The 25,559-nt window shown below is 36.0% G+C and overlaps 1 protein-coding gene across 2 annotated transcripts in view; it reads right to left on the bottom strand.

Annotated features, from left to right (window-relative positions):
* LOC128228132 (extracellular matrix protein 3-like) overlaps positions 1-25,559 on the bottom strand; it is a 75,859-nt gene that overhangs the window by 7,758 nt on the left and 42,542 nt on the right. For both annotated transcript variants that reach the window (XM_052939255.1, XM_052939256.1), the window contains exons 3-15: positions 13,024-13,170; positions 12,672-12,752; positions 11,630-11,779; positions 11,183-11,308; positions 10,090-10,338; positions 5,465-5,614; positions 4,895-5,104; positions 4,434-4,631; positions 3,808-3,972; positions 3,299-3,481; positions 2,944-3,074; positions 1,429-1,587; positions 369-558 (exon numbers count right to left, since the gene is read on the bottom strand). In XM_052939255.1, the coding sequence (XP_052795215.1) occupies positions 369-558; positions 1,429-1,587; positions 2,944-3,074; positions 3,299-3,481; positions 3,808-3,972; positions 4,434-4,631; positions 4,895-5,104; positions 5,465-5,614; positions 10,090-10,338; positions 11,183-11,308; positions 11,630-11,779; positions 12,672-12,752; positions 13,024-13,170 (2,139 nt within the window). The remainder of the gene's footprint in view (positions 1-368; positions 559-1,428; positions 1,588-2,943; positions 3,075-3,298; positions 3,482-3,807; positions 3,973-4,433; positions 4,632-4,894; positions 5,105-5,464; positions 5,615-10,089; positions 10,339-11,182; positions 11,309-11,629; positions 11,780-12,671; positions 12,753-13,023; positions 13,171-25,559) is intronic.

The raw sequence follows: 25,559 nt of genomic DNA, 5'->3' as shown, positions 1-25,559 counted from the left end.
TGATTGGTGAACATCTTGACTCCCTGTCAAATTTACTGGGCACCTGGCTGGAAGGCAATCGGTAACCTTAATTCAACTTTGGTCAGCTATCGCCCATATCAGAACAAACCATGTGTGCAGCTTTGACCTTTGGCCTTTCGCTCCATAGATGGATGTCCTAACCACTTGACCACTGAGGCAGTTAAGCTGTTTTAGGTTACCATCGTTCATTGTTTGTCCTCAGAGGATCAAGGGTAAACTGTTTTAGCCTGAGTAATGGCTTACATTGAAGTTTTAGCAAAATGCTGACATTCATGACAACTACACTATCAACAACACCAAGGCTATGACAATACTATGGTACCTCTGCCTGGCAAAAGTTAATGTACCTGCTTTAAAGTAGATGCTATCCAGTGTAATTTGCCTGGTGGTGGTGAAGATTGTGTCAGAGTCAAGGTCAAATAGTTCTCCTCCCGCCAGGCCCACCCTCCAACGGAACTTGGTCTGGACATCGTCAATACCGGCCTCCCTACATACATCCTGAACTGACAGGTACTGGGGATGGTAGGGGCTGCAGGACTGAAACAAAAAAGAATGCTGGTGTCAAGTCATGAACAAAACCCCTAAGGCCTGCCCTACCCTCCAGAAGAACTTGAAATGAGTTGGTATGAGTGTCATTTATACACACATCCAGAACCGACAAGTACTTGGTGTGGTAGGGGCTGCAAATCTATAACACAGTGGTTATTTTGAGGCTGTTTCTGACATTATGCATCAGCTTTCAAAAACTGGCATGAAAGGTTAAATCTGGCCATTGAAAGATCGTTTACAGTTTTACATACTTTCCAAAACTATAATATATTTCCCCTATATATTTTGTGTTATATGAGGTTTTAGGTTGTGTGTTAGTTATCAATCTCATAGGTGGATATCTTATTTGTCCTTACATCTATGATGTGCATCCTCTGTGTATGTCTTTTCAGACAACAAGGAAAATGTTGTCAAAGTATGTTTGTATGTCAGTAGAAATTGCTGATGTGTAACCATAAAAATAGTAAACTATGTTACGGTGTTGTAGTTGATGCATCAGCAGATGCACTTTCAAGTAAATAAAAAGACACCCTGCAGAGCAAATACCAACAAACATCGGATGCTTCCAGACAAGTAAGGTTCATACCTCCATAATTATGAAAATCAAAGATATTTGCCTTCCTAAAGATGCACATTTGGTCCCTGGGCACATGTGTAACAAGTTTCATTTGAATATATGTTGTTGAGCAATGGCCATTGTTAAATTTTGCAATGATACCAAGGCCATGACAATACTTCATCTTTGTTTCTTCTTAAAACATATGACCTATAAATAAGGTATTTAACATCAACAGTAGAAAATTAGCAAAGTAGAATCCTCTATTTCAGAAACATCAAAATTGTGAATATATTACTTACTGATACACACACCAGTGGGTATCCCTGTATGGGCATCCTTTTGTTACCACTGGCAACAAAGTCAAGGTCACGTAGAGAGACAACCAGAGGGGCCAGAGGAAGTTTTATATCAGCCAACTCGCTGTTCTCCTCAATATATACCACAGCCTCACTGTTGTGCTGAAAATAAGAAGAGATGATCAATGTCAAGGTCAATTATTACAGGCCGCAGTCAACAAGGTCACTCCAGGTCAACTATCAGGGTCAGTGGTAGTATTATGTCAGCTTCCATGCTGTTCTCGTCTATATATACCACAGCATCACTGTTGTGCTGGAAATAAGAAGAAATGATGAATGTCATGGTCAATTATTATAGGCTGCAGCCGACAAGGTCACTCAGGGATAACTTTCAGGCTCAGTGGTAGTTTATGTCAGCTACCATGCTGTTATCCTCCATATCTACCACAGCCTCACTGTTCTGTTATAAATATGAAAAGAAAATGAATGTCAATGTCAAAAGGCCTCCTGAACTGCACTAAATTGCTGAACGTTAGTAACGATGATTAAGACGAAAGACAAAGAATAATCATCAAGAAAAAACATTTCTCCCACCTCAGATAAGTAGATCCAATAATTTAACCATGCTAGAAATTCTTATCTTGCCCACGGGCGAAGATTAAATGCCCGTATGGGACTCCTTTTTAATGGTCCCCACATTGTAATTTAATTACCTCCCTTGTTGAAGACTGTCATCTGTAGCATCATGGAGACCTCGTCTGGTGGCAATATTTAGATCGCTAATTAATCATTTCTCGCTTCAAATATCACCAAAAACAGTTTTCACGCACCTTTCAAGAAATAATGCTTCACTCTCCTTAGAACTATTTAAAGACCAATTTGACTATTACCATAATCTTAATCACTGCGCACATATCAATGACAACCACGAATGATCGCATATCCATACGCAATTATTTTCACTAAGTACAAAAGAGTTCCAGCAAAAAATACATTTCTACTTTATTTTGTTTAACTGAGGTGGGAGAAAAAGCATCTACCATAGCTGCTCCTGTAAGATAGGTTCATCTCGACCCTCACGCATGGTGTTTTGCGGAAACTCAGTAAACCTCATTTCCGCAAAACACCCTACGCTTGGGTCGGAATGAACCTATCTTACACTCTCAGCCATGGAAGATACTTATAATCCACACAGTAATCAAACAGTTATGACAAAAACAGATGCCAATTAAATCATCATGATATTGTTCTCTGAAACACCCAATCATAAAAATACTTTTTTACAATCGCAATGATCTTGACTGTAATCTGCTGGTGTTTTCATATTGAATCATATCTTAACCCTTTCCATTATCACTGTTTTTCTTCTCTCACAAAAAAGGTGTATAACTTACAAACTAGACTGATGAAAAAAACTGAATTGGATTGCATCAAAGTCACATTTTTATCACAAAAAAACATGTTCCAAGACCAGCCTATTGTATTTTTGACCAATGCCTCTCTGTAGATGTAGCTTACCCTGACTTGTGCGAGCCTGTGTGTGTCCTGGGAAATGTGCACAGTGAACATCTCCCTGTCTTCCCCACTATTGTCGAACATTATTTCCAGCTCTACCATCTGGTGGCTTACTCCGGGGCCAAAATCAATGGCTGGAATGGAAATGGCATGTTAACAATTGTTTGGACAATAGATCATTTGCCAATTGTATAATTACTTTTGCATGCAGTCAATTTATTACCATTTGTGGGCAGAATTCACCCTCTCATAGGCTCTAAAGTCCCTACCAGCCAGGTCACTACTCAGACCATGGATTACACCCAATGAACTAATAAAATTACAATTTAAAACACAGAGATTATTTTTGTATACTGACCTCTATCATAGGTATTAAAGTCCCTTCCAGCCAGGGCACTCCCACTGCGTGTTGTTACTCGAACCTCCGATGTCCCCATTGTATCCCCAAGTCTGACCACAGAGATACGGGCAATCTTCACGTCACCTTTGATGATGGGCTCATTCACTGTGTACTGACTGTGCTCAAACATGATCATTGGAGCTGAAAGATTTGTGAAGAATTATGGTTTTGAATGTCTACTTTTGTTAACTTTACAAAAACATAAAACATCAATACAAGTTGATGAATTTCCTCATGATAAAATTGGATTTGCCTCCCTTTGTCCACAACAATATGCATGATTCATGGCTTCATCAGACTAGAATCTACTTCTGAATTGTATAACCAATCTAATGCTGAAACAAAGAACATACAACATGTGGCTCCAACTCAAAACTAAATGGCTATTAAAATCAATAAGCTTTTATTCTGAGCCTTATAAATCTGTTGAATGTTGTTAAATAGAGTCCTATAGGTTTACTACTCACTATCTTCTGGGTCATCAACCACTATATGCGTGGTGACTTGTCCCCCCAGAGTGGCTCCCCCAGGCAGCAGGCTGTCTGGCATACCCAACACAAGTCTAAAACTCTCCTCGCGCTCCCAGATTGTGTCATCCACTAGCTGTATGCGACAATCTGCCTCACTCTCACCTTGGCGGAGAATGAAAAAATATGCATGATTGCAATATTTAACAAGAGCTCCTAGTGGAGAATGACAAAACTGGTCTGTTTTTATCTTCAGTCAAACAAGGACATAACTCATTTACTATTACAGCAAGAGTTACCAGCATTTCCATACAAATGTATATTGTCTTAGAAACAATTGAATATCCTGTGTTTTGAGTTATATTTTTTCTGGTAATTTTGGAAAATATAGACTTCTTTGCTTTGGGAATGGGGACAATATTAGGTCCCAAAAACCCTGCAAACGGACAAGGGCAAATCACAATGCATTCTCAAAAGTCATAAATCCTTAACAGTTGGCAAGTTTCATGAAGAATAAAACATAACCATGACAAACATAAAAAAGCATAAACTTAATAATTTCCTCATGATTGTTAGAATTGGATTTGCCTCCCTTTATCCACAATTCGGTTAGTTTTATTCTGTACCTGGAAGAAAGATGACTATGGATTCATTTGAATCCAGTTTCTCTACAAAATCCATATCTCCCTGTGCTGTGATAGGCCGAGTGTAACACCTGACTTCTGATTGGCTGCTGATGTCACCTGACCTTGTCACCTTGGCAACAACTTGACCTTCACTTTCAAGGACTCTGTACTCTGCTGCCTTGAACTCCATCTTAGGCACTGAATAGAACAGGATTTTTTTATGGCGACATTTGAAGATGCATTTGCATTTAACAAATAAATAATTAAACCTTCTGAAAAAACATAAAGATGTCACACTAAACAAAACTGTTAGCCGGATTGATAAGACTTTGGACAAACATTAGTTTTGCCAATGACAAAATGATTAAAAAGTTTTATATGAATTTCTTGAATATATGTCAACATGTCATTTCCCAGGTTCATATGAATACCAGATATAATTTTTGGATTCAAGGACTCACAATCAGAGACTGAGTCATCTATAGTGACGATAGCAGTGCTGGGCTGCCCAACACGGCCCCCTACAGGGATACGGAAGTAGAGCTCAAACGTCTTGGGTCCCTCTAGTTGTGGGATCCCCACATCATCCAAGATGATGGCCTGCAGCGTCTTGGTCATCTGACCCGGAGAGAAATCTAGGATATGAGTCACTGGTAGGTAGTCCATTCCAACTGGGAATACAAAATCATGTTTAAAATAAAAAAGGGCAAATATAGCTAAAAAAAAAATAAAATCTTATGCTGATAACTATATTCTAAATTCTAAAATTCTTAATAAGAATTTTACCATAAAACATTTATTGGGGGGTGGAGAGGTGCACCAAAAACCCATTATTCCATTTTCTCAACCTTAACACACTTTAGTTCACAGCGTATAAAACAGCAAGGTCCACTTTCAGCAGGATTATTCCTCATGCTCTAGGAATACATGGTAATATGGGAGGGTTTGGACAAGTTTGTGCCAGTCATTCAAACCTAAACCCCTAGTATTTCCACACTCTTGATAACAGTGTGCAATGAAGCAAACCTCACCTTCAGCTGGGTAATTCCCCATTCTCCGGGAATGCACGGTTATACTTGAGGGTTTGGACAGATCGGTGCCAGTTTTCCACACCTTAACCTCCAGGGTGCCAGCACTCTCATCCACAGTGTAGTGGGCTTGGTCAAAGTAAAACACGGGCTCTGAAATGATAAAATATTTGTACTGTTCATAACTTCGGCATTCTATTCATTCTTAGTTTTTTTTGTAGTGAAACAGACTGTTACATGATAGCACACTAAGATCCAGAAAAAGAAGTCTACACACACTGACATAAGCAAGGCCAGTGGATGCAAATGCTTATTTTGTTTTCTCAGTCGCCCAACTGTTGGCATAACAGTTAGGGGACTGGTGTGCCATGTATCATGAGCGGTGCTCAAGAATAACTCAGGGTTCATATAGCCAAACTGGCAAAAAATTTCAAGGAGTTTTTTTAAGGAAGCTTTCAAGGACCTTTATTCTATTTTCAAGGACCATTGTTAATTACAAACTATGAGAAAACACTTATTTTAAAGACTATAATAAATAGCAAACTTTGAAAATAACACATATTTGTGACATAGTAACTGGTCAAAAATTTAATTGTCTTTAAAGGTTTTCAATGTATTTTCTTATTCCTCTGAGAGATAATTAAGCAAAGCTCATTTCTCTTTTTCCCTCCTTCTATTACATTTTGAATGGGATAGTGAACATGTCTAGGGTATCGCTGTAATAATACTAGTTATAGGCAGATTTCTCATGTGGCAATCACCCATTGAACCAATGTCAATTGATTAAATGCAATGTGTAAACATTGCTTTGTGTTTATTTTCGTGGTTAACCAGTCTAGCAAACAAGTCAACAAAAAAAGCAAAAAGCCATTTCTTTATGAAAACTAAACGGGCAATGGAAATAGAATGAACCGGTGTCCAAGTAAATTGTACAAATGGGGACTAAAACCGTCACACACGCCAACAGATTCGTCACACACGCCAACCAATTCGAACGGCAGAGATACAAGCGAAGCATCCACTAAGATAAAAGATTTTTTTTTAAATATGATCCTTTTTTACTACAGACACTTAATTTCAGGCAGAACAAGAAAATTTAACGACTGTTTCCAAAAATACAAGCTCTTTCCAAGCAGTTTTCAAGGCAAAATAAAAATTCAAGCAGTTTTAAGGTGATTTTTGCACATTTAAGAAATTCTCATCCAACAGTACTGGTACATTCCAAGTCTGTGGGAACACAGAAGATATTGCAAAAATGATAGCTTTTACATGTTGTTTTTACTGATAGTGACAACAACACCAAGGGTACCTAGACCCTGCTAAACAGATGAGCTAAAAATCCCTATTTTATTTGCTTGTCATCATGTGGTTTGCAATGGTATCCTTTTTATTTGCTATTTCCCTTGTACAAAACTTGTATTCATCAAAATGAGCATCTTCCTCCAACAGTGTCCCAAGGAAACCTGTGGTGGTGTACAAGCCAAATATCTGTAGTATTTTACCGCCTTTTTGCAGTAATATTTTTCCAGAGTTTAAGACATTTTTATGACATACCTCACCAATTCATGCAATTACTGAATTAGACAAGTTATATCTTAGTAGAACTGTTGTCACATATATTAGCAAAATGTTAGATCTTACTGAGAAACAAAAATTAGCAATAATTAACCTTGTTGACGCTAATATTTTGTAATTATTGTCTAGAAATCTTGCCAGAATGGCAATGCTAATCAAATTAAAATGTTTTGGGATTTGTCTAGTCCCTATAATAAGCAAGAGTTTTCTCCATCACATGCTTTCCACAATGGTATGTCTATCTTAATAATGAATTGTCACACTTGAATGATAACATCAATGTTCAAAAGTTTGACCACAACATTTATGAAATGATTTATTATCATTTTGAAACAATAACAAAGTTGGGCTGTGACAGTGGCCCAAACAAGATCTTTTTCCTTCAGCAGCTTGTTGAATTATGAAATATTTGTCCAGACTGTCCTAAACATGATCATGAATAGGCAGACGACCATTGTACAATCACCAGCAACCATTCTATGATGATCAGACAGTAATTGCTAACTGGTCATATGACCAATTGCCAACCAGGTGCCAACTAAATGTTCATGGCATTTTGTGTGTTTTGTTCACTAGAGATTGTCTTTGGTCACCCCTAATCTGGTTGTTAGGTTGCTTCTTATTATAAACTTTTGAGAATGAGACTTAAAATTACAATGGAATACACTGATATTATCATACATATGTGGTTGTCAGTACATATGTGGTTTTTAATCAATAAAATACCAACCTGAACAATGGCAAGCCTCAAAAATCCCCTTGTCATACAATGAAATATTGTTTTTATGGAAATATTTTCAGAATATTCCCATAAACTAATTAAGAGCCCATAACCATAATAAGCTTAATGTTTTATTTTACAGATTTATTTGCTCTGGGAGAACATAAAAAAAACACTGGATTGTGGATGAAAAATATGAACAAACCCTGGGAAACTCCTCAGAGATAAGAATTCATTACCCTAATGAAATACTGTCAATTTTTCTTGTTTTTGTCTGCTTACTTGCATGGACTTGAATCAAGTTGCCTTTCATTTATTAAATCTAATTACGAGGCAATTTAATAATAAGTCATTGTTACGGGCCTTGAAACACATATGCCAAGTTCACAATAGCTTTGAAACAGGGATGAGGCTAGCAAACACTTGTAAGGAGGAGCAGAGACTCAATGCATGTTGCAATTTGTTGTTGATGAATTTTCCACATGTTTGCTAAAACTCAAGGGACTTCATAGTTAAAACCTCTGAAGACTTATCCGACTTAAAACCTGTATTTCAAGCCTACAGAGTTATGCACTTTCTGAATAACAAATGTATCTATCACTCTTACTGACAGTTTCTAGTTGATTATGTCTTGCTTTGGTGATATGCATGTTATTTCCCCAAAGTCCCCTGTTACTTCCGAGGCTGTCAAGAGTTTGATACCATATGTTAAACATCACACAGTGTCTGCCAAAGATTGGAGAAAAAATATTTTTAGATAATGAATCATGATAAAATTTGGCAAAAATGGATGACAAACTATTGAAAAACGTATTTGATTTGCTAACAACCCCATGAAAGATACCGGATTATCAGTCGCTATCATGTTGATGTTTGTTATTCATCAAAGAAGGCTTTTTGCCCATTAGTCAAGAATAGCAAATTCTATTATATAATTAGATTTCGGAAACAGCCTAAACAATGATACACCAATTATCTTATAATAGACATAATGTAAAACACAGTCTTAGGCAGACACAGTTCCATTACTACAATTATAAAACAAATACATTCTTGTTATAATGATTACATAATTTCTGTTGTGAAATTGCAACCATACTTTGTTTTGTGTGTAATAAAATGTTAGTGTTATTTTCACCCCAATTCCTTACATTTCATATAATTTGCTAATTTGCATCAATCTGATATATCCAAATTAATACTCTTTAATCTTTGGTGAATAAACAATTTGAAATGTTTCATGGAACAAAATGAACTTATTTCTGCACAAAGTAGGTTTTTAATTGCAGAGAGATTACATAAATGCTTTTGCATTTTGAAAAAAACGTTTACAAGTACCATGTCCCCCCTTTCCCTTTTTTCCTAAGCTTAAATTTGGCTATTGTTTAGACTTCAGAAATAGTTCAAGATGATAGCTGTGCTTACAAAACATTGCCTGTTTGTTGAAAAGTGAAACAGATAATAATTATCTTACATACTTGTGAAAATATAAAACATTTGGCTACCCCGTTCTCCTCTGATAACACAAGTTGAAAATCAAGATATTTCTTATACACCCAGTGAAACAGTGTCTGTATGATCACTTAGAGAATTAAGTACAAAATCATGCTTTAAATTTCTCTTCTCATTTTCCTTGTAGGTTGTGTTATAAAATTTACAGAGTTGGCAATTTGTTTGTGTTATATCTGAAAATAATGGTTATTAATTGTTAAACATTTTTCTGAGAAGGGTTATAATCTCTTATCTGAGTTTCAGGAAATGTAGCTAATTAACAACCCAACCTTCAAAGAATGACAAATTACCATGCTCTTTAACAGAATGCCTATTAGCAGAAATTAGATGATGGTTATTAAGTATTTAATGTCTTATTACATGTAGAGTGGTATAATAAACATGAGACAATGAGGCAGATGGTCATTTTAGTCAAGTGATTCAATTACCTATATACTATTATTATCATAAGTTGTTCATGTCTGATTGGTCTGTTACCATAATCTATTATATGTAAGACACTTCAGAACCATTTCTAAACAGGAGCACCACTCAGTTAGCACCAAGGGGCATCAACTGTGTCTGCACTACAATGCTTCAACCCAGTCTATAACAATACCTCAGACTTATTTCTTTGAAAAAACTAAAAGAGGGGAAAATGGAGATAACAGATAACCAAAGAGGACAGCAGTGGTCTTATGTGGTAAGTGTCTCCATCTTACCAAAGGGCTCATGGGCTGATGCCCCGCCAGAAGCATGTTCTCAAGGTATCTTAAAAAGGACAGCAGTACTGGTTTCTATTTTTTTTTTATTCATGTCAATATTCCAACAAATCACTTACCATCGGCTGGGTCAGGGAGAATTGTGATGTCTGCTTCTACTGCGGTTCCCAGCTTGCCTCCCATTGGTTCACTCAACCCCACATAGAACCGCTTCTGATCTTCATATAGGAAGTCATCAAGGAGCGTCACTCTGCAGAACCTCTTGTTGTCTCCCTTGCCAAACCTGACCATACTGCTGTGATCTGCTGGGCGAGTTATGTAGTCGGAAAAGGTTTCAATCTTGCCAGTAGATGCACCCCTGGCAGTGCCTGGAGAAAAAATGCATAAATATTTCCAAACATGCTGATCAACAATCAGACAATATTGTTTAATGAAATGTACATTTCAACAAGCCCAAAATCCTGACCATCGGAATGTTATCATTGCCTAAATGACATTTTTTTTAACATCTGAAACACAAACACTAAAATGAACTAGAACTGTAAGCCATAGGCTAACGAATACCCCCCACCCCTCCATGTCTAGGTTGTTTGCCCTGGAGTTAGGCCGGACAAAGCTAATTTTGCCTACAAGGGGAGATAACTCCAGTCAGGGTCATGTGACCTGTACCAAATTCACAGAGGCGAAAGTTTACAACATGGCCATTAATTTCTGAAAGTTTGATAAAGATTTGTTGAATAATAACAAAGATGAATCCCGGACAGGGCTTATTTTGCCTACTTTAACACATCAAGGGGAGATAACTCCAGTCAGGGTCATGTGACCGGTACCAAATTCACAGAGGCGAAAGTTTACAACATGGCCATTAATTTCTGAAAGTTTGATAAAGATTTGTTGAATAATAACAAAGATGAATCCCGGACAGGGCTTATTTTGCCTACTTTAACACATCAAGGGGAGATAACTCTGGTCAGGGTCATGTGACCCGTACCAATTTCACAGAGGCGCAAGTTTACATCATGGCCATTAATATCTGAAAGTTTGAAAAAGATTTGTTCAATAACGACAAAGATGAATCCCGGACAAAAAAAAAACGGACGGACAGACGGACAGACGGACAGACAGACAGACGGACAACCCGATTCCAGTATACCCCCCCCAAACTTTGTTTTGGGGGGTATAACTACACATTAACTTTTAAGAACTTCTTACCATCCCTTGTATTGCAGACTACAGTGAGTTCCTGTGATAGGTCACCAGTACGGACAATGGGGATGTCCAAATGGCTTCCATTCTCCATCGTCTTGTAGCTCAAACCCTCAAAATAAACGGTCGCCTCTGAAAAAAAGTCATTTGATTATGAACTTTTGTGTCTTACGGAAATGCAGTAAGTGACACTGCTTAAAAATAAGACCAATGCAAAAGGGTGGTCTATCGCTTATCTAATAATCTCAGTTAATAAAGAAGCATAACTAGACAAGTTCTGTACATAAATGAGGTTAAGACAATAACAATTATTGTATCTGTGTAACAAATAACAGGGCAAAACTGATGTCAATAATATTGATTTTATTCTAGGATATTCAAAAGTATATTGTGCATAACTCATCAGTGCTTAGAAGACATTTATAAACAAACAAGGTTAGATGATATACTCACCATCTTCTGGGTCATGGAGGGTTACCCTGGCAACATAAGGATGTTCCAGCACAGCAGATAGGGGGCCACTGAGCTGCAGTGTGAGGGTCTCCTCGCCCTCAAACACATTGTCGTCCTTGATGGCCAGTCTCCACTGCTTCTCTGTCTGACCTGAGGTAGGAAATGAAATGTTGTAGGTAACCATGGCAACATAAGGGTGTTTAAGGACAGCAGATGGTGGGTCAGTGAGCTGCAGTGTGAGGGTCTCCTTTCCCTCAAACACATTGTCGTCCTTGATGGTCAGTCTCCACTGCTTCTCTGTCTGACCTGAGGTAGGAAATGAAATGTTGTAGGTAACCATGGCAACATAAGGGTATTTAAGGACAGCAGATAGGGAGTCAGTGAGCTGAAGTGTGAGAGTCTCCTCTCCCTCAAACACATTGTCATCCTTGATGGCCAGTCTCCACTGCTTCTCTGTCTGACCTAAGGTATGAAATGAAATGTTGTAGATAACCATGGCAACAAGGGTGTTTAAGGACAGCAGATCAGGGGTTAGTGGGCTGCAGTGTAAGGGTCTCCACTCCCTCAAACACATTGTCATCCTAGATGGCCAGACTCAACTGCTCCTCTGTCTGACTTGAGGTAGAATATTAAATGTTGTAGGTAACCATGGCAACACAATGATGTTCCAGAACAGCATACAGTGGGTCAGTGAGCTGCAGCGTTTGGCTCTTATCTTCCCTTAAACACATTAAAATTGTTGATGGCCTTCTGTGTCCTACCTTAGGGTGGAATATAAAATGTTGTAGGTAACCATGGCAACATTTAAGGGGTCAGACAGAAAGTCAGTGAGCTGCAGGTTAAGGGTATCTTACCCTCAGACACATTGTCATCCACTGCTTCTCTGTCTTCCTTGAGGTTGATTCACAGTTGTATTGTTTAGATGGCTAACACTAAAAAATATGACTGCATAATCACTTCAAATGTTTCTTACTTGGATGTATATGAGAAATATGCACACTGTTTATTCTTGATTATGAAGTTAAAGCTGCACATGGTATACCTGGGTTAAACTGGATCATCTGAGCAAACTGCCTCGACACATCTCTACCAAGGGAAGCAGTCTTCTCACGCACCTCAACAGCTGAAAAATAAGTAAATATTTCTATCATATCAGTATACAAGATTTTCATAATTATATAAGCCCTTCAATATTAACTTAATGCAAGGTCAATTTTTAATATTTTTAACCATTGAATCAATTTAATCAGTCATAGAATTGCCAACAATGAAAAAAAGTATTAAGGTCACTGTCATGAATCCAACCGACAGATTTCATGTATAAACATATTTTGTATGTATATATTTCAGAGATATTTTCATTAACAGAAACATAATTAATAGCCTTAACTTACTGACAAGACTTGTTTCTCCAAGGTAACCCCTCCTTTGTAGGGTGACATTGATGTAGCCATCCGTCTCGTTACCATGGTAACTGTCAGTCTTGAAGGATAGCCATGCCCACTGTAGGTGGAAGGGTTGGTTTTCCAAGGAATGGCCCTCTGAAAATAGTTGAAACTTTGAAAATAAAAATCGAAAAACCCCTAACTATGATAAAATCCATAAAGTCCTCAAAATACTGTTGCTATGGTAACACATGCAAACACTGTTCAGTTCTGTGAGTAGAAATAGAATAAATAATGCCACAAAAGAACTACAATAATTTTAAGGATTTTATGAGCAATAAAAGATAGATCCTTAGATGAACGTTAACAGTTTTTTTCTGTCAGAGTATTGATTTTAACTGCAAGAGAATTTTTTTTATAAGAGCAGACGTAATTCAAGTAATTTAAGTCTTAACACCTTTGAAATTGTTTACTTCAAAAAGATTAATTGAAACCGAAAATAGCAACCCCCAATTATTGGAATGACAGAAATGTATGACTTTTTTTGACACGCAATTCGAAATTGAAATTCCCGAAATACCCAATATTTACTTTTGATTTTAGAGACTTTCATTTCATTATTGCCTTTATTTTTGTTGGAATAAAACACCTTAAACCAGCCAAAAGTAATCAATATTCTGAGACAATCTTTGTACTAGTTCTGTGAAAATATGAAAAGAGAATAAAACAGATCCCTATCATTTCTTATCAACAACAAAGATGATTGCAACTTTCCCTTGTGCATTGTGGAAGAACATTATAAACAGCCGGTAAACTGAGTATATCTAAAATTAGCTCCCAAAAATTATTATTTTGGAACCATTTCAATGCATCTGGTTCAAAATCTGGATTTACTTCTAAAGGCATAATTTAAACATTGGATATGCAAAATAATTATCTAATAATACATAAATCCAGGTTTATACAGATAAACAAAAAAGATAAAATTATTTCTTAATGGAAAGTTATGCAATTCTACTGATATCCTTGGAATAAATGAGGAATTCCTCTGCAATTCCTATGATAGGATGTTTGCAAATAATATTAATGAGTACCAACTGCTTCTAAATTTATGTTGTATGAGATTTAACACTCTAAAATTTAAAGAAATGTGAAAATAGGCATTATTCTGTTATTATAATGAATTGCAGCTGTAGAAATTGAATTAAATGAGCAGAGTTAATTTTGTGGAATTTAGTAATCAATGCACAAAATGTAACACAAGACGTCCATAATCGCTCTCATAATTGAACAGAGGGTTCTAGAATTATTTATCGACAACATGCTGGATGCTGCCCGCCTTAATGCTGCACGTAAATTTTTTATACACCCATTTTTTAAACGGGCATAAAAAAATAATACAAAAAGTTACAAAGGACCATAACTCTTACAATATTTAGGTTGGAGTTATATAACTTAACACAAAAGAGTACATTGTTAGGGTATTTTGAATAAATTTGAAGATATTAATGGTAGATGAACGCCCACTTGTGAAATTATTTTAAAATCTGTCCAGCTGATTCTGAGGAAAAGTTTTTCAAAGTTTCCATATTGACATATAGTGAAAGGTATGTAGCCCTGAACCCTGGCCAACATGTTTTTATACGAATCCAAATGGACTGATGGGATATAAGGTCAACTAAGGAACATTTCTATCGAATTATGTTGAAATCAAGCCAGCAGATGGAGAAAAAGATTTTCAAAGTTTGTCCTTTCGGTTGCCATGGCAACCAGAGTTTTGCATGGAACCATTTTTATTGAAAGGATCTAGAAAAGGAACACCCAAGGAATATTCCTATGAAGTTTGGTTGAAATTGACCCTGTGGTTAAGAAGGAGAATTCTCCAGACCGAAGACAGACTTATCACCCTATTGCTGAGCACTTAAATTTGCGCTTAGAACAACAACAAAAGAAACATCATGATCAATCCTGAAAAATAGAACCCTCAAAAGGCGTGCAACCCCCCCCCCCCCCCCCCCCCCCCCTCCTAATCATAAAATTTTACTTTATATTTCAATACAGGAGAAAAAAGTAATGAGATACTCAAAAAAGCACCATTTCTGACTAGAAATTGTTAGGGAAAACTTTCTTAGGAGAGTTGCCCCCAACCCCACTGCCAACACTTAAACCAAAAATATTCGGCTATGAGGGAGGGGCGCAAATCAAAAAGGTATGCCCACATCTGACAAGGCATGTAAATCTTTATCAATAATTTTCAGCACATTGCAGCATGTTATGCAGAGAGATAAATCTCATAAAAATCCTCATTTAATGCAATTTACAAATGTGATAATTTGTCCATAAACGTCATCACAAATTTTACTAAAATGTGGAAAACATTCTTTTAGCTGACTGTGTGAGGTATTGAGATAAAACTCAAATACCTTAACATTTTAATGTTCTGATACAAGAGTGGAACTATGTATTGCATGCAGCCAATATATTATTTTTAATTTGCATCATTGGTTTAGTCAATTCTGTTCCAGGAATGTCATAACAGGGTACAAAATATACTGAGAAAAATAGTAAGTAATTCTTGATCAGTCTTTTTCAATGTTTTCCAGAAGCGTTGCATTGCTTATCCTGTTATCCACTTAAACTAAGGATGCATGAGAATATGGGTGCACTGTGAACAGTAAAACTCAGTGCAGTAAATGATTATTTATGTGTGAATTTTAAACACTTATCCGAAAATATATCGGACGGCCGGCGGATGCAATTTGGATAAATCAGCACAGTAAGTGCATCACAATAATAAATGCACACTGTATTACAATGGTTACACTGGATCAATGAATGCACTGGAAACTTGGTGCACTTGTACAATGGGGGCACTTGGAGCAGAGAACTAGAGAAATGAAAACACTAAAAAAAAATTGGTACACCTGTTCAATGAGTGCACTAGCGCAATGGATGGATTACAACAATGGGTGTACAAGAACAATGGGTGCAGTCTAGAACAATGGGCGTCTTACAGCAATGGGTGTACCAGAACAATGGAAGCACATGAACAGTTGGTGCTCTACAACAATGGGTGTACCAGAACAATGGTAGCACATGAACAGTTGGTACACTACAACTATGGGTGTACCAGAACAATGGTAGCACATGAACAATTGGTACACTACAACTATGGGTGTACCAGAACAATGGTAGCACATGAACAGTTGGTGCTCTACAACAATAAGTGTACCAGAACATTGGTAGCACATGAACAGTTGGTACACTACAACAATGGGTGTACCAGAACAATGGCAACACATGAACAGTTGGTGCTCTTCAACAGTGTACCAGAACAATGTGTGTCTTACAGCAATGGGTGTACCAGAACAATGTGTTTCTTACTGCAATGGATGTACCAAAAACAATGGTAGCACGTGCATGAACAGTTGGTGCTTGACAACAATGGGTGCACTAGAACAATGGGTGTTTTACAGCAATGGGTGTACCTGAAGAATGGTAGCACATGAACAGGTGGTGCTCTACAACAATGGGTGCACTAGAACAATGGGTGTTTTACAGCAATGGGTGTACCCAAAGAATGGTAGCACATAAACAGGTGGTGTTCTACAACAATGGGTTCACTAGAACTGTGGGTGTTCCAGAACAATGACATAACAATGGGTAGATTAGAACATCTGGTGCACTAGAACAATTGGGGCACTATAATGATTGTAACACTGGAACAGGTGGTGCTGGAATAAATGGTGTACTGGAAGAACTGGAACCCTTGAACGGTGCACAAACATTAGGTGCACCGGAACAACTGATGCAAATGAATAATAGCTGCACTTAAACAATTGTGGCACTGAAACAACTGGTGCACTAGAACAATTGGAACACTTTAAACAACTGGTGCACTGGGGCAACAAGTGCACTAGAAGAGGTTCTCCCCTAAAACAATTGGTACACTTGAGTTATTGATTCACTAGAACAATTGGTGAACTAGAACAATTGGTTCACTAGAAAAATTGGTCCACTAGAACAATTGATTCACTAGAACAATTGGTGAACTAGAACAATTGGTGCACTAGAACAATTTGGTTACACTGGAGTAATTGGTTCACTAGAACAATTGGTGCACTAGAACCATTGATTCACTAGAACAATTGGTGAGCTAGAGCAATTAGTGCACTAGAACAATTGGTCCACTAGAACCATTGATTCACTAGAATAATTGATTCACTAGAACAACTGGTGAACTAGAACAATTGGTGAGCTAGAACAACTGGTGAGCTAGAGCAATTAGTGCACTAGAACAATTGATTCACTAGAATAATTGATTCACTAGAACAACTGGTGAACTAGAACAATTGGTTCACTAGAACAATTGGTGCACTAGAACAATTGGTGAACTAGAACAATTGATTCACTAGAACAACTGGTGAACTAGAACAATTGGTGAACTAGAACAATTGATTCACTAGAACAACTGGTGAGCTAGAGCAATTAGTGCACTAGAACAATTGGTGCACTAGAACAATTGGTGAACTAGAACAATTCAAAGGTGAACTAGAACAATTGGTGAACTAGAATAATTGATTCACTAGAACAACTGGTGAACTAGAACAATTGGTTCACTAGAACAATTGGTGCACTAGAACAATTGGTGAACTAGAATAATTCAAAGGTGAACGAGAACAGTTGGTGAGCTAGAACAATTTGTGCACTAGAACAATTGGTGAGCTAGAACAATTGATTCACTAGAATAATTGATGCACTAGAACAACTGGTGAACTAGAACAATTGATTCACTAGAACAATTGGTGAGCTAGAGCAATTAGTGCACTAGAACAATTGGTCCACTAGAACCATTGATTCACTAGAATAATTGATTCACTAGAACAACTGGTGAACTAGAACAATTGGTGAACTAGAACAACTGGTGAGCTAGAGCAATTAGTGCACTAGAACAATTGGTCCACTAGAACAATTGATTCACTAGCATAATTGATTCACTAGAACAACTGGTGAACTAGAACAATTGGTTCACTAGAACAATTGGTGCACTAGAACAATTGGTGAACTAGAACAATTCAAAGGTGAACTAGAACAGTTGGTGAGCTAGAACAATTTGTGCCCTAGAACAATTGGTGAGCTAGAACAATTGATTCACTAGAATAATTGATGCACTAGAACAACTGGTGAACTAGAACAATTGGTTCACTAGAACAATTGGTGCACTAGAACAATTGGTGAACTAGAACAATTCAAAGGTGAACTAGAACAGTTGGTGAACTAGAACAATTGGTGTACTAGAAACAACTGGTGCACTGCAAACAATGGCAGTACTAGGTGCACTGGCACAACATGCTCACTAGAACAATGGTAGCACTGGAGCAATGGACACACTTAACAGTGATGCAATATAATGATGGCAGAGGTCTCAACATCTTCTATATTATTTGTAAAGTGGTGAGCATGTATGCCCTCTTGATGTTACAAATAAACAGAATGTAATATATTCATTCACACCCTGCCAATGTCAATGTCTAACAAAACCAAACAATATCTGCATGTGACTTATCAACTATCAAGCTTCCTGGAGCAAATATCTGATTGCAATATAAACAAACTACATGTATCTTTTAAACAGAGACAGTCTGATATTCCTCACTGATGGACCACAGTATGAGAAACTGGCACCAAACATCCTTGATGTTGGTGATTTTAATGAAACTTTTCAACACATCCACAGTTGTAAACTCTGACTTGTTAACAGACAAATTGTTCAACTGACACAAGTCTTATTTCTACAAATTACTTGTGGTTTGCTAAAAGCTTAGAAAAAAAACCCACAAAATGAAACATAATTAAATTTTGTCTTGAATGTGGCATTAAATCTTTCTTTTTTTCAAAACAAATTATAACAAAGGTCAAAGGAAGACCATTAATAAATGATTATTCTATATTTAAAAAACAGATTTTTCTTCAACATTATGTAATAACTGCAAAAAAAAACATTTTTGAAATCAATCCAAGCAAAGGAAACCAACCGACTAGAAACTCTTAAAACTGCAGACAACAGATTTGCAACAACAAGTTTTATTTCAATCATAAAGACATTAAATACCAAATTATCCAGATTTCTGCACTTTGCCATGAAATTTCAAAAGTTGAACAGACAAGCCCAAAAGATAATAGTGTTACTAATGCATAAAACAAATATGCCTTCATAAAAATGCCAGGTACAGCTCCACACAATGGTGGAATTCTCTGAGGCTTGGAAATAGATATGGAAGAAATCTGTAAAACATACACCAAAGGTGAGAGGGCCGAGCATAAACAAAATAACAGCATTTCTGAGTGATACAAACGATTGTCTGAAAATTTTAAGTCAAAAATGGGCATAAGAATAATTATTAAATCCAGAGTGATGGGCCTTGCTGTACATGTGAGTACTGTACTCTGGCAACACCTACACCAAGTTTCATTTGGATATCTGTTGTAGAGTTATGGGCCTTGCTGTACATGTGGACAGTCTCTGGCAACACCTACACCAAGTTTCATTTGGATATCTGTTGTAGAGTTATGGGCCTTGCTGTGCATGTGTACAGTCTCTGGCAACACCTACACCAAGTTTCATTCGGATATCTGTTGTAGAGTTATGGGCCTTGCTGTGCATGTGTACAGTCTCTGGCAACACCTACACCAAGTTTCATTCGGATATCTGTTGTAGAGTTATGGGCCTTGCTGTACATGTGTACAGTTTCTGGCAACACCTACACCAAGTTTCATCGGATATCTGTTGTAGAGTAATGGTCAATGTTAAAGTTTTTGCACGCCAACAAACGCCTCTGAAGATAACGGTCCTTTTTTCTTTAAGTTATCCTAGCTTAAGGTAATAATAACCAGGTGTAATAATAACTTTGTGAATGTATTTTTTCTCATAAAACCTGAACACAGCATTGATCAGATAAGTTGCCATTTTATATGTAAAAAGACATCAAATGATTCATTAAAACGTTTTTGTCATTTATGATAATAAATGTTTATACACGTATCAATATCAAAGACTCAGAATCGAAGTTAGCAGGCAGAGTAAATATAAAAACCAAAAATTATACAGTAGAAAGAGTGGCTCACTATAAGTGAGTCAAAGAGTTTTTGGACATACATGTACAGTCGAAACTCGTTATGTTCTGGACAGTTCGTCTGTACCTAGGAAAAAAGTCGAGATAACGAACATTCGACACATCCAAATTACAAAAAAATATAACCAGTCCCAACACATTTGGGTCTGATTTATGTTTAGACTGTATATTGTTATTTTTATATTCAAAGTGAAAGGGTCATCAAATGAAGTAGTATCATAACTGGTGCCAATAAACTTGTAATCTAGAGGTGAATGTGTAAGGTACTTGACAATGTGTCAGCATCACCTGAAGCAAGATTCCATTATTATGGAATATAAGCAGTTTCCTACAGCTTTCATTTAGTTCAAACTCCGCATGCAAACACTTCAAAAAGCCTTATGACTTCAGTATTGTATAACCACTTATTCATCTTCAGATCTATATCTTTGTTACTTATGTGAACCATTCTTAGACATTATTTATATCACATTTTTTTTAATTGGCAAAACTACTTAAAGGGACTAATACACCACATTGGCATCAAAAAAAGTTTTTCTCTGTAACGAATCTCAGAACAATTATTTAATAAAATGTTTTACTCTTTGATATCATAATTGTAAAAAAAATACCAAAATGTAAAAAAATAAATTTAATTGGAGACCGGTTTTGAACCGGTGTCACCAAAATTGCAGCCCAGTGTGTATCCACTGTGCTACAAAGGCTTACCCTACATGGTTGGAATATTTAAGCTATATACCTAACTTGGTAATATCACGTGATAACATCGACTAGCCAATCACACATAAGGAATGAATTCTACTACCAGGTAGACATACCTAGTAATATTTTTTAATGGAAAATACCAAAAAAACTGCAAAAAATAAATTAATTATAAACTATGTTGTACTTCAGTTAGTAAGTTTCAATGCATTGTGCACATTGATACCAAGTTTATGTAAGTTTTCGACAATTTTCTTCTTCTTTTTTCCACTATTTTATCATAGGTAGTACAGCCCCTTTAATGTATATATCCATGTTATATAACTATCAATGAAATCAAATTAAAGCAAGATAAAAATTGCAATTTAATTAAAGGATACAGAATAAACATTAGGAATTTCTCTCAGTGAAAAGATATACATCAAACAAATGAGTGAGTTTATTATGGTTGATATGAATCTAATAAAACCACAATTTCAGTGTCATTTTAACAGCAGTTTCATCATAAAGAATTATACCGTGAGCTATAGGGTTGATTTTAATTGACCACAAAAAAGATATAAAAAATATGATTACAATAAAATAAAACCCAAGAATTTAAGATTGAGAATAATCAATGATGAGATCAACAAAAGAAAACAACTTCAATAACCACTGGCGTAGCCCCAATAGGCGTGCACTTTGTTTCCAAGAAATGAAAAAAAACGTAAAATGTCAAAATCTGCAATAAAGTGAATGCAGGTTATTTTTTACATATATGGTAATGGACTACTCAGGTATTGAGTGGTCTCAAATAAATAATGTGCCTACACTTTTCAGAGAATTGGTCGAATGTAGTTTCGCAATAAAGTGCATCATAAAAATAGTTTTGATGACTAAGACTAATATTTTAAGGCTCCATAATTGTGCCAAAATGCACCAGTTTGTATGTTACAAGAATAAAAAAATAGCCAAGGGGGAGCAGGAACCTTTAACAATGGGAAAGAATGCCTTCAACCATATGATGTGAACTTTGAACACTTGTTTAACCCCAGTCACTTTCAATAGTCAGATTTTTCAAAAATCTTTAAATAGTCACACTATATTTAAAAAAAACACTTTGTGCAATGATAACATTTTTTGGATAAGCCGCATCACAGTGATAATGCTGTGTGCATGTTAACGGAAGTCCTTCGCGATAGCAGCAGATGAGCGCTGTGATAATTTTGCGTACCACCGCGATAGCTTCTGCGGAATATATCCCTTGATTATTTACTGCCATGCCACAATCTTTTCCTCAAAGGCAACACCAAAAACAAGTGTTAGTGGTTTCACCATCTGTTTAAGTCATTAGGGCAATGATTTTAAGAATATTAAACAGAAATAAAATGCCCTGAGCAAATATCTATGATGGGCTTTCAAACATATTTCATTAACTAAAAACAATTTTTCTCATGTCGACTTGACAGCCATGGCAAAAAGGCAAATTTGAAAATAATAAAATAGTACTAAAACCTCTTGAAAAGTTACAAATTGCATTAACTTTTTGCTGTTTTTATTTGTATTTTATGAAAGAACACCATTATTGTCTTTTTAAAATATGCGTGTAACAAATTATTTATTATCCATTGTGATTTTTAAAGTAATATTTCTTTTCATTTTACAAACAATGTACATTACCTCCACATTTTCAACTGGTGTTAAAGCAGCAGCTTCAATATAATAAGTAGTAACATTTGAGAGAGTGTTTTCTTTGTTTTCGTCAAGTAATTAACATCTTTAAAACATCCCATTATTCAGTTAAACAAGAAGAATGAGCGTATTAGAGTTCTTTAACTAAAATGCATATAAATTACAATGTTTAATTCTCTTATGCTGGGGACTATTTATTGACCACTGTTAACTGTCCCTCAGAAATATAAGAAAACAGTTACATCACCTTCCACCCTTGTGTATTATAATCTCAATAACTTTAAAGGTTGTGGATGCGGTAACTATAATTATATACTTAATTATAACTGCCTATTTAAAAATGTTACAATTTAATGAATAATAGGAAATATTTTATAACAACATTTCCCCTTTAAAGTTAAAAATAAGTTTTAAAATGAGACTAATATATCATTCATTGCATTATATATATATATAATCCCTTTTTGAAAGTTTTAATAAAAACGGTAAATGGTTTTTCAGATTCAAACCTGATCAGTTGCCAGCTGATTGATTAGGAATACATTCAAAGGCTCAGCCTCAGTTGAGTTTGATATAAATCTTACATGGTAATTCAATCAGACCTTCCTAATGCAATGGGACAAGGACATGCAATGGGGATATAAAATCATTAGGAAAACCTCAGGGTTGAAAAGCCCTTAGATGTCTGAGCCAATTATAGTTATATATACCTACATCCCTAGCTTGGCATCAGTTTTAGCTGAGTCCTCATTTTCTTTCAACACTGTTTAATTAAACATTATTAAGAGTCATTTTTTAAAGGAATTATTACTCTTAATAATGATTTTATAGCAGGCCTAAACTAATATATACCAATAGGAATAAAACATTTTTAATATTTCAGCATGTTTTCCGAACCTAATTAATTATGGCCAATTACCAGCTTAATAAAATACTGTAACTTTTTTAAAATCTATTGTTTTGCTTTTGTATCAAATGGGCTGAGTGCTCTATTCAGGTAATTACCCAAATGCATGGCAATCAGGCACATTCCGGGCATTTTGAAATACAGATTATGAACATAATGCATTAAGGTGATTTTTGTAAATGCAGGTGCTTGCATAATGTAATTATAGAGATCAATGCAAGTTTTCAAAACCTCTTTTGAAGTCTGTCTGAGTGATGGGATAATGCAATATTACCATAATAATGAGTTTAATTACAGAAAGTATCAGCTATAGGATGCTGGTGGGATTATAAAGGTGCAGTAACAGACAGAGAAATGTCAATAAATCTATACTGCACATGCATAAAGCATAGCATTTAATGACAGCACGGAACAATTGCTGTTAACATTAATTGGTTAACCTATGAAAGTCTATATGATAAAAATCTCCCATGATTGAATTTTGTTTTTACCACTGAATATGGTACATTAAAACCTACAATTTCGGCCAATGAAAACACCTTAATCTCGTATAAGTCTTAAAAGTACTGCACTCAATCAATAATTTTTGCAGTTTTACAACTTAACAAACATGATGCCATAGGTTTGTTTTCTTCCTGCTGTAAACAGGTTACAATCTTACAATCATTTAAACATATATGGTAAAATATTTAATGACAAAGGTAAAATATTAATATTCGCCTCCCTCGTTTGCTCCGCCTTCCCTCATACCGTATTATATCATGCATATGACACACTTTTTTACCCCCAATTCTCGTCTTAAAAATTGCCTGCGTCCTTTCTATGCTATTAGAATTTTATCTGGGTTTTTTCCAAGTCCATTTCAGGTCGAAAATATTGGACCGGGGAAGAACGCAGTAGTAAGTATCTGTACTGCGTCACCAAAGAGAACAACTGACATAGGTAAAATCACGCAAGTTAACACACGCAGAAATATATTGAATGTTTACTTTAAAATGAGAGATAAATTGAAAACAAACAGGGGTGTTTACTTTTTTACAAAAGGGACGCTACTCACAAAAACTCGATGTGCGTCAGCACTTTAACTGGATTGAGGTTTAACGGCAAAGGAAAATCGGGAAAGGAGGTAAATATCAATTAATTGTTGTTCATGATTTTAATGTCTCGATAATTTACAAAACATTTTGTTGTATGTTACTGTTTTAAAAAAATAATAAAGGAATGTGCATAACGCAAAGTAGCATTATTGTCACTACCAAATCATTTCATTAGAAAAACATCAATAGAACAAACTATTGCGATGGTAATACCGTATGGTTGTTTGTTCGCATTTTACCCAACGTGCCTTCCGCTGGCAAGGCTAATTACCGACACGCATTAATTATGTCGACATGCTTTAATCCGCGCAGGGACAAGCCTTATCAAAACAATCGTCAGTTTTATCAATACACAGTTTTGGGGCGATTGCAACGGTTAACTGTCATTCAGATAAGGCATGTCGGGAGTATTGCAATGGTCGCAACGGTTGACTGTCAGTCAGAAGGCGTGTCGGGACTATTACGGCATTTGTATAAGTGTTATCAAATATACGTGAATGTTCTCAAAATGTCAAGACTTATATCATTGTTGTGTACGCTAAATTATGGAAATACGACAATAATTTATCGAAATACACAAGACAGTTATCAAAATATGCCTTATATACAATTTTTGTTTGTTTTTTACTTCAATATATGTTATAAATACTTTACCAACCTCAATTTTTTGGCTCCGATTTTGACATTTTTCCGCTGCGTCCTATCTTATATATTAAGGGTTTTTACCCGTTTTTTCAACTACTTTTTTTGCCTGCGTCCTATCTATGCTAGCGTCCTATACATGATATAATACGGTAATTAAGATTTTCACCACCTAATAATTCTGTTGATACTTAAACAGTGTGTGTTATGATATACCACATGACAAATTACGTCATTTATGCTACGTCAGAAGGCAGTATTTTGTGAAGTCTTAAATTAAAGATAACTTTCTTTTACTACACCATTTTAAATGAAACAAAGTGTAGGCATTGATGCTTAAAGAGCTCCGCCTTTGTTTTATTGCTGGAGTTTGATAAGGTGATTTGTTTCATC

The sequence above is a fragment of the Mya arenaria genome, chromosome 3 (genome assembly GCF_026914265.1).
Source record: "Mya arenaria isolate MELC-2E11 chromosome 3, ASM2691426v1".
Classification (NCBI taxonomy): domain Eukaryota; kingdom Metazoa; phylum Mollusca; class Bivalvia; order Myida; family Myidae; genus Mya; species Mya arenaria.
This window is presented reverse-complemented; position numbering and strand designations above follow the sequence as displayed.